We start from the raw sequence: 13,789 nt of genomic DNA on the forward strand, positions 1-13,789 counted from the left end.
AAAGAAAGGTTAAGGAACTAGCTTTAAAGCTACGTTCACCAAAACCTCCTCCCACCACAGAAAGCCGTTAAGATGCTGGGAGTTCTGGCAAAAGGAAGCGTACAACGCACACACGTCCACGGACATCAGACACCCTGGACACAGAAATGGAGTTTTTTTGCTTGTCTCTTCTCATGGGGGAAAAAAAGGTTTCATTTCCACGTAAGTATAAAAGAAAGAGCGCCAAAAGAATCTCATGCTCCAAGTATCATCATCTGTACGGCACAAAGGATTTGGCTAACGGAGGCGCAGCTCCAGTTAACGTCGAAGCCCCCGAGGTCAGAGGACCGGTACGCTGCACGAGATATTCCGAAAATATACCCTGCGCTCTCGGCTTCTTCAGTTGTCTGATAGACAGCACAGCATGAAGGAACGTATAGGGGCATGCGGTCCCGAAGAGTACTTGTCTCAGCTAACACTATGGTGTGCACAGAAGTCTCAGCCTAACGTCAGTGAGGTTACTTGTTCGTTTGGAAAAAAAGGCCTCGGTTTTAGTACATGGTTAAATCCAGGAGAGAAAGAGGAGATTCACATACTTTATGACTCACAAAAGGCCAGGGAATTTATTCAACAGAAGTAGAAAACAACGACTATGTGATCATCTGTAATTTAGAAAGATTAACTAAAAAAAATCCAGATAAAATTGAGAAAATTAAAATCCATGGACTTAGAGGGCTTTTTAAACCCTTAGAAGATGCGTTCACATCAGAAAAATCAGATTTCTAATCTAGATTTTACCCACTTTCTTGTTTATTGCCTCTTTGTTTTATTTAACTTTACACAGTAGACCAGACTGTTAATTCCAAACATCGCTGTGACAGACACCTGGAAGAAACCATTGTTCATCTGTTTGCTCCCATTAATCAAAAAGGCAAAAAAAAAAAAAAAAAAAATCAAAGCAATTCACTTGCTATAGTTTTCTTTGGCTTCAACATGTCACCAAAGCTCCTGAAGTCTCACTGGTGTCTTCACATCAGCTACATATAATATTGTTTTAAGGTACAAGAAGTTTGCTATTGAAAAGTTCATTCTCGCTGTCTGTATCTGGTCATTAAGAGGCTTGGCAGGAAAAGCAAAGGGCTGCAAATGATCATATAACACGTGAAATTTGGTCTTACAGTGAACTGGAAAATCCTGTGGACCGATAAGTCTGGGCCACGTACAAATAGCTGCTTGGATTCACATCTGGAAAGTAAATTCTGAGCACTATTTAATACTACTATTGTAAAATGCCTGTTTCAGATGTAAAGTTGAAGAGACAGTAAGTGACTGAACAGTTTTCTTTAGAAAAATATTATTCACCCTTTAATTAACACACTACGCAGACCAGTCTTCCCTTATCTTCTCAAAGAATACACATGTTTACATTTCTAATTCTATACTTCTGGTAGTCTTAAAATGCAGTGAAAGGAATGCAGAGAAAGATGTGATACAGAACTACCATACGCGGTGCCAAACATCGTACGTCAGTACATCAAGTGTAAAGTTCACTGAACCAAATCCTAAATCAATGGATCTTGTCATTTTATTTCTATCTCTTAAAAACAGCTTTCATGGAGCTCTGTTCAAGAGCATTTCACGTACTCGGGAGAAACTAAGGACAGCGTGCTTCTTTCTTGGTAATTTCAAAGTCTTGGCTTCAGCATAAACATTTTTTAAAATATCTGCTTTTAAAGCAGCACCGTAATGCTGAATGGGACATTCTTGTGCCACAAAGACAAGAGGTCCTGCTTTTTTTCCTCCCGTATTAGAGACAGGACAGTAACTCTATTGTGAAAGACTTAAAAGGATAACATAACGTGCATTGATGTTTTACAACAGATGCTGATCTTGCTTGTGCAGAAAGGCACCGGTTAAGTATTTTAAATGTTACCATATAGTGAATAGGTGTAAGAAGGGTATTATTATAATACTCCTTACAGCTTGAAGCCCCTTGTATTTTGAAAGCAATACCTAGAATTAAGCAAACAATGCCCTCCTCATATCTCCTAGAGGCGTGCAAGAACAGAATAATCACAGTGCCTTTAGAGGGCTTATTCTCTAGTTGAACAGTAGGTATTCAACATTTGAGCTTTGCTGAACTAAACTGAAGCAGCTGCTTAATATTTTTTCCGTACATAACCTGCATAAAAACACGCAAATTTTGTTTTTACCAATATTCTAATGTGAAATTTTGAAGACCAAGGTCTTGTAAAGTTTTTCAAAATAAAATTCAACACCTTCAGAGGAAACACGAAACCGCCTGATCACAGCAAAACGAATTTATCAGAAAAATAAGTAAATCTATTCAGATGTTATCTCTGCTTTGCTTTCTGCTGTTTGCACACATTTCTTGGTAAAATAGTACTTAAAGTAAAATTCTGAAACTGCTATTTCATGCAAGCTCAGGACTTATCAGAAAGAGCTCTTTATGGCTTAAGCGTGTTCTTTTTGTTCAAGAATTCCAAGCAGTTTACCCAACAAATGAGAGATCACAAGCAACAGCCACACTTTTTGACCGTTTCCTATCAATCCAAGAGTCCAACACTCCTAAATGAGAACCAAGTGTTGCGGAAGGTACCGACTAAGTACAGAACAAATACAACGTCCCTACCCAGCACTTTTACAATCCAAGAATAAGGCAGGAGACAACAGCAGATTACAGAGGGGCAGGCAGGTGACAACACACGCTGAGATGGTAGGCATCACCAAAAGAAAGGGTATCTTAATGAAAGTATCTTCAAATAAAGGTATCTTAACCATGGCTAAGTGTTATGTAAACACCATGAGCAAAGACAATTTTATGAGCGAGTATTCCGGACGGTGATTTGTGTGTATATACAGTTATGAGGATCTCCTCCCACAGAGGTAGAAGAAAGCATAAAGGTCTCTGTGGACACGTAAGGAGCAAGGAAACCTGTCATCTCTGGCTGGGGAAGTCAGAGCAACTCAAACCAGTGACTGGGAAGTTGCAAATTACAAGGTCTTCCTTCATAACGAGGGTGCCATGGAGTAGGGAAAGGGACGCAAGCAGAAGACGATGAGGTTAAAATGAGTTTGGAAAATCGTATTTGTAACATCTTATAAGGCCAGAGAGGAGTCCTAACAGTAAATAAGACGGGAGGTAACTGGAACCTAGACAAACGAGCGTTATCTTCATCTGAGATGTTATCTATTGAGAACATAAAAGGATCCTTTTAAGTGTTGATCATTTGAAAATCTACTCACCATTCTTACGAAACTTATTTGTCATTGCAACTTGCTTTTCTTCGTCTAACGCTAAAACTCTTCAGTTAAAAAGTTTAGACAAATATTTGAGAATGTCAGAATATTTTTTAACAGATTTGTGGTGAGCATGGAAGTACATACAGTTGCCAGGTTACAGCTTAGTCAATTGAAAACCAACCCTTGACAGGATTACAGCCACATACCAGTACTAGAGAATTAATTAAAGTCAGAAAACAATATAGGTATTTAATATCATAGGTTTAAAACTTCTGTAATTTAAAACTACCTTGGATCTAATGTTCTCTGTAGTATTACTTTCTGCAGTGGAAGGCAAAATCCAAAAGAAGGCAACGTTAGGATGAGAGTTTGTGTGAACAGAGACTGTACACGAGGCCTTACCACGCAATCAACTAGTACCGATATCGTCAGAGAAACAAAGGCCTGAAGAATCGATTTGCAAAATAAGCTCCATGTGAGAAGGACACTAAATATCAGCTGTAGTGTTTGAGGTTGGTGAAATCCAGTTCAGAGTCTACAGACCTTTATAAATGTACAAGAATTCTGGAAAGCACAGAAAAACGGCCTCCTCAAAATAACTTAGCAGGCTAAACTTTCCCTTCCATTACCACCCTGAAAGCGTAAGAAGGTCAATATCTGAAAAATGAAGAGGAAAATGGAATAGTGCCATCATGTCATTTAGCACACAACAAACTCCCACATAACTATTAAAAAAAAAAAATGCAGCCTGTTTAGTATATAAAAGTTAACGACTCTCCCACTCCAAAACCATATCAGTGAAATTAATGAAGTCTCTTCCTGTGCTGCCTTTGCTTTGCATAATACAGTGAACTGTACAAAGTTGGAGGGTGCCCACGACTCACAATTCTGCACAGCTTCAATACACCTGAGAGAAACATCAACTCCGTTCCAATCACAGCTGAGCAGACGGACACAAGTCACTGCATTATAAACCATTTAACAGACAGAGAAAACTAAATCCTCGTGAACATAAATGGACAAACAAGTTTTTTGTAACAGTTCCTGAAGATCCACAACGGCTCGTTGCAAAAATAACATGTACACAGACACCAGGCCCAAATGATGATGGTTTAAAAATGTTCTCCATTAATCAATTGCTCATCGGTTTAAAGCCTAATTAGAAAGCTCAAGATTAAAAAAAAAAAAAAGCACAACTTTGTTTAAACTGAGGATATGCTGTACTCCAAAGCTTACAGTAAAACACATTCATGTCAAAATTAACTGGACTTCTAAAAGAGAAAAACACATCTATCAATTGTTGACATTTACTTTAAACACTTCTTAGTGATAAATGTCTGTTTCCTATTCCATTAAATGGGAAAGATGTGTAATCCACGCCGGGGGAAAGAGAAAAAAAAAGAAAAGGAGAAGAAAAAAGAAGAGGACAATGAACAAGAAAAGCTCCCAATATTTTCAAACACGTTTCCTCCAGATTAAAGCAGCAGCGTACCGTGCCTCAGGAGAGCACAGCAAGAACATTCACCTTCATTAGATTTACATTGTTTTCATGTACCAAAACCTTTCAGAAAACCAGGCTCTATCCAATTTCTTAGATACTCACGCAGTAAAATGGTTTGTTTAGAAGTTTGACAGGCCATGCTATAACTCAGTGTTTGGTGGTTTCTTCCAGAAAACATTTCTGCTGAATCAGACGTGTTCATGTATTCAGGGAATAGCTACTACACAGAAGACTTCAAAAACACGGGAAGGGCTGGGTACTTCACAGTTGTAAAAGCCACACTTCGGAAAGAAAACCTTTCTGGGAAAACCCAAAGGTGTACCTCCTGATGTAAACCCCTTCGCTGCCCTTCTGCCACAGTGCCCGAGTTACCCACATAGCTTTGGTACTTCAAATGACCGACAGGGAAAGCGAAAAGAGAGTAACCAGACCTGAGATTCATTTACTGAAGTGCACCGAGGGTAAGGACAGCTTCACAGCTGCCAACGTAGCTCAATTTAATCAGAGGAGCTCTCCAAAAGCTCTTCCAAATCAGAACATCTTAGCTAAGATTATAACTAAGATAATTATACAACAAAAAGACCCCTGGTTTGAAACAATGACACTTCGTTAAAGTAAGGACCCTTTTTAACAGCGTTAATGTATTGCGTTAAAAAAAAGCATGGAGGAGATTTTTTTCCTAAATCTGAAAAATACAGAGAAAAGAGATGGGTGAGGATTAAGTCACGCCTGCCTTACAGACAACTTGCAATTAATGCTTTTAGCATTGCTAGGAGCAGTTTAAATCACCAGAATAGAGCAGCTCCGACAGTGTTATTTGGTAGGTTGTATGTTTGCTGGTTTAAGACCTTTTTTCTGCTTTTCCACTTCTACTGAAATGCGAGCGCAGTAGTGGGTCACACCTGGGCTGCTTCATTCAGCACCTTGTTTCAGCACAGTAGAAAATGTGCTTATTTTTTCACCTAGGATTTAAATGAATGCTCCAATCCAGATCTCCAGAAACTGATGATGCAAATTAATCAGTTTTAAGTTGATGTCCCCTCCCCATTTAAACACTCAGAGGATCACTGACATTTAATTCTTCCAAACAGTGTTTCTGGAGGAAGACATCATCTTAAAAGAGAAGTTTGATAAACCAGAATTTTGAGCTTTGATCTTACTATTAAATCATCCTCCATTTGTAGAAAAGGTTTTTTTTACATCAAAAGCATGCGGTTCTAAACTTCACTACTGTTTATACACCCATAAGAAATGCTCTTCTCTAATTTCCCCAGAAGATCCACTTGGGCTGCAACAAGTAGAAAAGACACGCTCTAACGTACGCGTTCAAAACAGCAGATGAATCACTTTTGACAGTTATTAATATCTAAGGGGTAAAATTACAGGTTAAATGAAAAAACACTATTTTTCAGTTGGCTGAGTATGGGTGCACTTGCTATTTACTATGCCAAAAATCTGACATTAATAAAAACAGTAATGCACTTACTTACTAGTAAGCCTTCTAGCCTATTTTAATTTGATTTTACACTAGTAATTCAATACTGACCAATTCTGTTCTCACTGGATTTTACCTTCAGTTGTGCAAGATTGCTTCATGAACACCACTTTTAGAACTGCAGTCCAATGAATACTTCAGGTGTGGATATTTCTACCACCAACCCCACGTGAAAGGACATTTCCAAAGTGAAAACTGGGGGGGACGGGGTTGACAATCACAAAATTTCACAAAATAATCTGAGATTCAGTATCTCTAGATGCTTTCAGTTCATAAATACATCTTAAAGGCAACACTTTGCAGACTATTAACTGCATCCATAAAATGGATGAGCGTTTTCAGTTTTCTGAAAAGTAAAGAATCAATGCTTACGCAAAGAAAAGAGAACGCGCCTTACTGCACATGCAAGAAGAGGAATATATAACTGGAGATGGAATAAAGTCAGTGTTCAGTCGGCAAAAAGCCCACCCTTATTCTAGACCATTACTGGAACCGGGAGCTGGGCTCCACACTGCTGTAGAGTTATTTTTCAGGAGCAGAAAGGCAATAACACTAATATTTTTTAAACTACCATATGTGATGAAATGCTCTTTGAAAACAGCCAGCAGAGAGCAAACAATGCCTTTATATAAATCCATTAACTAAATTCTGAAAATATCCCCAGGTCAATGCCATATCCAAAGTCAGCTAAAGCCAACTATAAACATAGTTTAGCTTTGCTTTCCAGACACAAGATGACAGATGGGAGTCACACTGAAAGCCTGATGTACACCACTCTCACCCCCTCATATTCTACAATCAATCCAGATTCCAACTCAAAGTCATTCAGAATTCCTTCACAGACAATGAAAGCAAGCTGATGGGCGCTGTAACTTTCGCCTTTTACTGCTGAAGAAAACAAGTCTGCACAACAGACCTATTATTCTTCATCACTTCCTTTATTAATAATTTAATTTCTGTAACATACTGCAGGCTAGTTTGCTTAGCATTCCTTCTGCGCAAGCGGTCCTCTCGTCTTCACGAGGGCAAGAAGAGGTAGATGTGGGGGATTACTAATCTGATTCTCAAAGCATTCATCAATCTCAGAGAGATTTTTAATGGATGAGTGTTCTAAAGGTCTGAAGAAAATCAGATCTGAAGACATTAATGGATTAGCTGTTTCTTCAGAATTTACATATACAACAATGGCATAAAAGGCCAACATCACATTTGTCCGTGCAAATCTGTGCCAGACAACCAAGTCAAAAAGGGCATTATACAACAAACACCCTCCTAACGTTAGAAACTTTGTTCCTGGCATAGCTGACACAGAGCTGTCTGAAATATTAACAGACTCCACTAAGAGTACGTTTTATACGTATTTTAGCATCAAAATATCAGCACTATCTGCAATCCGATCATTTTTTTGAGAGGAACTCCTCAGACAGTCTCAGTCTCCCCTAATTTCCCATTGACTCAAAATGAAATACCCTTCGGAGGCAACTGTCTCACAACATACCAACAGGGCAGAACCTAAAAGCTCTTTATAATACGCATCTGTTGCGTGAGCATCCATAAAAGTCAAAGAATTCCAGGTTCAGATGACTTAAAACAACATTTTCAGAAACAATCTTTGGTGCGTGCAACTTTCAGTAAACTGACTTCTGAAGTTTTCCAAGTATCAAAGTATTAAAGCATCTCGTTGAATTGTTAGTTCTGAAATCTTCGAATGCACTCTTAAATACTCAGTTTCAGGCTATCTTGAACGAATCCTTACCACTAGCTGCATCTGAACCTGTTCACAGCCAGCACGCTTTCACCAGTGGCTGGCGATCATGCAGAAGAAACTGAATCGTTAGAGTCGTCCTGTTTCAGCGTTAGAGATCAAAAAGCCAACACAATTTACCTCATAAGTACACAGGCCACCCCCTGAGTGCATTCTGCTGCAACAATTTCCTGAAGTAACTTATTCTTCTCTGGTGCGTGAATGTAATATGAACTCTCACATCCAGAATAACACTTAAGCAAATGGTCAATGAACATGTTTTTAGAAGTAGTTAGGAAAATTATTAAATCAAAGCCTAGGATTCAAATTTCACCTGCAGTTAAACAAAATCACTGATACTTTCAAACTAATCATAAAACATAATTTATCACATTATTTCACCTAAAACTCAGTGTCCCTTATATCATCGTTTGTGATTAAAATATAGCAACTAACGTGCATTTCGGTATTTCCAACCACGCAGAATATCTTTACACGGCTAATCTAAAATTCTTCCATTTCACTACATTTGATTTCTGGGTTCAAGACCTAAAGAATTTTCAGAAAAATCTGACACTACACACTACCCCGTTCACACCATGTTTTTAATATGAATTTCCTTATAAAAGTAGTTTACAGTTGCTAAAATAACTTTTACATTCATAAGAATTACACAAGTGGACTGGCATCATAAGGTACAGGAGGAGATGGACTAGTAGATATTATTTCCCACAGAAGTCATTTATTTTCCTGAAACAGTATTTCAGCTTGGTGATCGGAAATCCTGCAGGTTACATGCGTTAATTTAAAATATAAAGCTACGGTGCTGTAGTGAGGCATACTTTAAGTTTTACAAGTAATTTTAATTAGCTGTTCTGCCTGTAAAACTAGTAAAAATGGGGGGGGCGGGAACCCCAACAAACAAAACAGAACAAAACAACCAAACCACCAAACAATTCATTGAGATTCATTCACTCCTCTCTGCCGCTCGCTGTGCTGCCTGACAATTCAAGGTTGGACCCATGATATGATCTCTGAAGCTTCCAGCCGAATCTTAGTTCACTCCACCACCACATTTTACTTTGCTCAAGTAGCCTTTTAGCTAGATCAGCATACCTTCGGAGTTCAGTGTAATAAGTGTGACGTTGTTGCCAATGCTTTGGCTTCCTAATTGTCCACTGTTGGAAACGGAGTCACTGGCCTCGGAGCCACTCTCGCCGTCTTCATTGTGACTGTCGTCATGCCCTGGAACTTTCACCACTATGGTGTTCTGCCTGCGTCCAGGAACGGCACTACGGAAAAGAAAAGTAGGTAACTTTGGGAAAACACAATCCTTGAGCAGGAATAGCATTGTTATAAGGGAATAAAGAACACCAACTGACAAAATTAAATGTATCATAAAAGCATACTCCTTTAAACAAGCCAACTCCTGTTTGTAACTCAGCTATCCAGGAAAATAAAATAGAAGGAAAACAGCAGAAGAAATAAAATATTTTAGATGTACACATTCTAAATTCGCATCAACGGAAAAGTCTAGGCCCAGTGAGCAAACAAAAAAAATATTTAAATAATTTATAAAAACATATTATTTAAGAACACTTTCGACCCAGAATCTCCAGTTCCACTTAATTTAAATTTGCTTTAGACAGTACAAATTCTAACAAGCCTTCCTGGGCTGCGGCATATTCCTTCTTCAGCTGGTTAAATACAGGATCTTGGCATGTTCCCAACTGTGCGTCCGAGTAAAAAAAAATACGTAGCTATGGGCACGCCTTTCAACCATCAGCTGCCAACTAACTCGGAACTAATCCCAGATCCTCCAAGGTGTTCTCCCCCATCAAGAGCGAAGCATTGCTCTGTACCTTTACTGCTGATACGAGGTTTTCCTAGGCAGAACTGTCAGCCTGATAAAATACTCAAGTACCGGTTCAATGCTTTTACCCCCCACTATTACCTAGAACATTCCTCATTTTGCACTTCAAATTGCTGCAGAGACTGCTATTGATCTGTCAAAGGAGGAAACGCAAGGGGAGGATGCCTGTAACTGCTACTAACTTGCTCAGGATATTTTCCAGAGAGTCCGCTGTTCTGCTCAATGGTTCTTCCTGCCCAACCATCTTGGCTACAATTGAATTCTGCCGGTCGTTGTTCAGTATTACTGTGGTCTGTGGGACAACACTACAAGACAAAAATCAGAGAGAAAAACAGAGTGTAAAGGAGCAAACCTTATAAATTATACATTAACACAGTCTTATGGTTTAAATAGTCTACTTAAAAACAGGGTCTGCCTCTAAGCCCAGCTCTTTCTCCCCGCATCGCGGTTATGTATCAAATGCTAAAGATGGTAATCCATCTAATTTGACATCTGTACCATTTCAAGTACTCAAAATTCTTTCAGAGGATGGATGGCTTCAATGGAATTATATAAAAGTCCACGACCCCTGGCAAAGCGATAAAGAATTCATCAACTCAAGATACACAGGAGGAAGTCTGTAAATCACAGCTCCAAAGAGCCACCAAATTCTTGCTTTGCGAAGTCCGAGATACTTCCAGAGATACTCAGAGATACTATGGCCAACTTACACAGTCATGCACCATTTTTCTAAGAGAGTTCCTAGAAAAAATAATGTAAAAATATTTATTGCAAAATTGGATGATGAGCTTAGCTAAACAGCATGTATTGTTTTCCCAGGGTGGGGGCACTGGGAGGGCAGGGAGATGAGAGTGGTACCAGGGGCACCAGAGCAGAGCAGAAACAGACTGTAACTTTAAATAATGACAAGACTAAACTAGTTCTTTTGTGCATTTCACATACAAAAAAAGTCTAAAACAAGCAAGGGAAAAGCATTCATTGTGCGAGAACTCAAAGCCTTCTCTATCACGATGACAAAGCAGAAGGAAATAACTAGACAAGTGTTGCACAGGAAAACGTGCAAAGTCCACACTCCAATACAAAAGTAAATATGAAGTAAAAAATTGCCTCCAGCATGCAGTTTATAACTCAGCTTGGTTTCAGAGATTATTACTATTAATCGCACACCATTACTCAATCTCCTAAGGCATAGTTTTGATATTTAAGACTGTTTCCGCTGTGCTCATGGTAAACTCAAGGAGACAACTTAGAAGAAAATTTGTAGTTTAGTGTCTTCTTTCTCTTTGCCTCCCACAGTAAATAGTCCACTATTGTTTTTCCTGGTCCAACATCTCAAACGTGACTGATAGTCGTTTATTTTTCCAACTGTATTCCTTGGCTAATTGCTGAAACACAAATTAAACAAGTCCGATGACAGCAACTCTGTTTATTTCAGCTGTAATACAGCGCCTGCTTGCTTGAATAATCATGGGTCTGCAGAAGACTAAGCACTACAATATCCACCGTTAAGACCTCAAGAAAAGATAAGAAACTGTCAGTGGATCTCAACTTTGGCACAGATAAAACAGTTAACCACAGGTTCTTTTGGATACAAAAAGCCCCAGGGCCTAACGCCCTACCTCCCTCTTACCGTAACTGCATCTGCCACTAGCAGCAAATGGGATTCCTCATGGACTGCCAACGATCTGTTGGATTGCAAACCTTGAGACGCTCTGGAAGATGTTTGTCTAATCAGAGACAAGCACAGTGTACTACAGCTTCTCAAGTGTATTTGGAGTTCGAATCATATTAAGCAATAAAATGGGGGAGTTCTGTTAGGTTTTTTTAGTTGCTCTCTAGAGTATCAGCGTTTAGGATGCTTTCACAGTCACCGTTTCAAAATTTTCTCCATTATCAAGAGGTAAAAAACCCACACATTCCTTATTTTTAAAAAGAAACGGCAACTTCTATTTTCTCAATGCCAGCACTGCATATTTTAATAAAGCCACATCAAATATTTGATAAAATACCAATCTGTGGCAATGTTGGCAGTTCCGCAGCCTAGCAATGTGTGTTCTCAGTGCATTTCCCAAATTGTCCAAATACCTACACTGGAAGTTTATACAGGCCAGTTTAAAATGTTCAAGGATTTTACACTTCCTTTTAGTCATTGTTCTTTATCATCATCTTTCTTGCAATCACTTCGGAACGCCTGTTTAAAATGTCACTTACCAAAGCTTATTTTTAATGAACGCTCTGAATAATTAATTTCAGCTGTAGAGATAAAAGGCAATAAAATTACATTTATAAAGTCCCTAGGACTTTGCTCCTATTAAGTTTATATTTGAAAAAGAGTCTTAGTCTAAAACTTGACATAAAAGAAGGAAGAGGTTGAGGGGGTTGCCCTCCCCCACCTTTTTTTTATATGAATCTAGAATCTAGAGAGTGACCCAGATGGCACATAGCTAATTCAAGCAAATCTAGGATAAGGAGATGCTTTTATACAACCCACCAGCATGGATTTATCCTCTTGTCAATGCATAAATGCATGTTCAAGCTTGCTTACTTCAAGGCATAAACATTTTTTTCAAATTTATCCCTAAACAAACACCCACAAAAACACTGGCTCTAAGGATTTACTTTTCCCAGTAAGTAGAGTGGATTATTGACAGGGAAAATCTACCTTCACAGTTGTTTTGGGAGGAGCCACTAACTAAACATACCATTTAACTGACAGGTATTTTCCGGGCTATACAGCACAAAGGCAAAACCAGGCACCACATACAGGAGGAAAAGCTCTGTAACAGCCACAACTACTGCCCTATCGCCCATCAACTGTTTTACATTAGGACATGGGCTGTTACCGCATCGTAAGGACTCAATCTGCAGAGCCCTTTGGAGGGCAGCGTCCCACAAGAAGCACAATGGTAGAGAAAGGCTAAAATGTGCTGTGTTGATCATTTCCAAATGCTTAACTAATCTACAGCCACCAATTAACCTTTCTCTGGGATTAACTTGCCCAAGTCAGAACTTTACCTCTAGTTTGAAAATAACTGAATGAAGTTTCTTGTCTGTTCCCAGGAATCATTCGGGTTGGATAAAAGATTATTTTTGTGTTCCACATCTACTAACACAAAGACGCCAGTAAAACTCACTCAAACCTTTTTCAGTCTTAAAGGAGAAGGAATTTCTTATGTTTAATGCTTAACTCCTGTAGAATGATGCTTTCAAAAGAGGCCTGCATGACGGGGATGAGGTAATCTCTCCATTCAGAACATCATAGACGTTAACCAAGAAACTACAGTTCTGGTCCATGTTCCACAATGACCAAGAACGGCTACAGAATTTGCTGACAAATTCTGACAATGAGGCATCATGAGGCAGAAATTTTTCAGAGCTGATGCTGTGAAACTTGAGCAGTTACTTATCTGGAAGAAGAAGAATATAACTACTGGGACCAACAGAAAAAGGTGGCATTATGCTTGGAAACGGAGGGTTTCACGGGCTTGTCTTAGACTCCAATTTGTACACAGGAGAAACTGATATCCACAAGGTTCCCTGCAGATACAGGAATCTGCTTCTCAGTAACTTTCCTGTGAGATGTGCTATTCTCCGTTTCCAGATTTATTTTAAAGAGACAACAATAAGAAATCTGCTGAACAGACACGGAATTAAACAAGGAATTCTATGTACAGTCAAAATATTGGGCCAACCTGACAAAATCCACCAGAGGAAATCATTAACACTTAATACAGCCTAGTGCATCCTCATACTGGCTTGTTCTGATTTCTTTTTTCAGTCTGTACATCTCATACTGAAGAGGAATCAACTTTAATTATTACTTATGTACTAAAATACAGAAACAAAAATCACGAAGGAGGAGGAGGAAAGCTTCTGATATTCACTCAGATCCCAAATGAAGCAATTCTTTCTACGAGTGCTGCCAGTACTATG

At 38.9% G+C, this 13,789-nt stretch overlaps 1 protein-coding gene across 2 annotated transcripts in view; it reads right to left on the minus strand.

Annotated features, from left to right (window-relative positions):
* Nucleotides 1-13,789, minus strand: part of BANP (BTG3 associated nuclear protein) — a 153,351-nt gene that overhangs the window by 107,071 nt on the left and 32,491 nt on the right. For both annotated transcript variants that reach the window (XM_075101197.1, XM_075101196.1), the window contains exons 5-6: nucleotides 10,039-10,161; nucleotides 9,100-9,275 (exon numbers count right to left, since the gene is read on the minus strand). In XM_075101197.1, the coding sequence (XP_074957298.1) occupies nucleotides 9,100-9,275; nucleotides 10,039-10,161 (299 nt within the window). The remainder of the gene's footprint in view (nucleotides 1-9,099; nucleotides 9,276-10,038; nucleotides 10,162-13,789) is intronic.

This window comes from Phalacrocorax aristotelis, chromosome 8 (genome assembly GCF_949628215.1).
Source record: "Phalacrocorax aristotelis chromosome 8, bGulAri2.1, whole genome shotgun sequence".
Classification (NCBI taxonomy): Eukaryota; Metazoa; Chordata; class Aves; order Suliformes; family Phalacrocoracidae; genus Phalacrocorax; species Phalacrocorax aristotelis.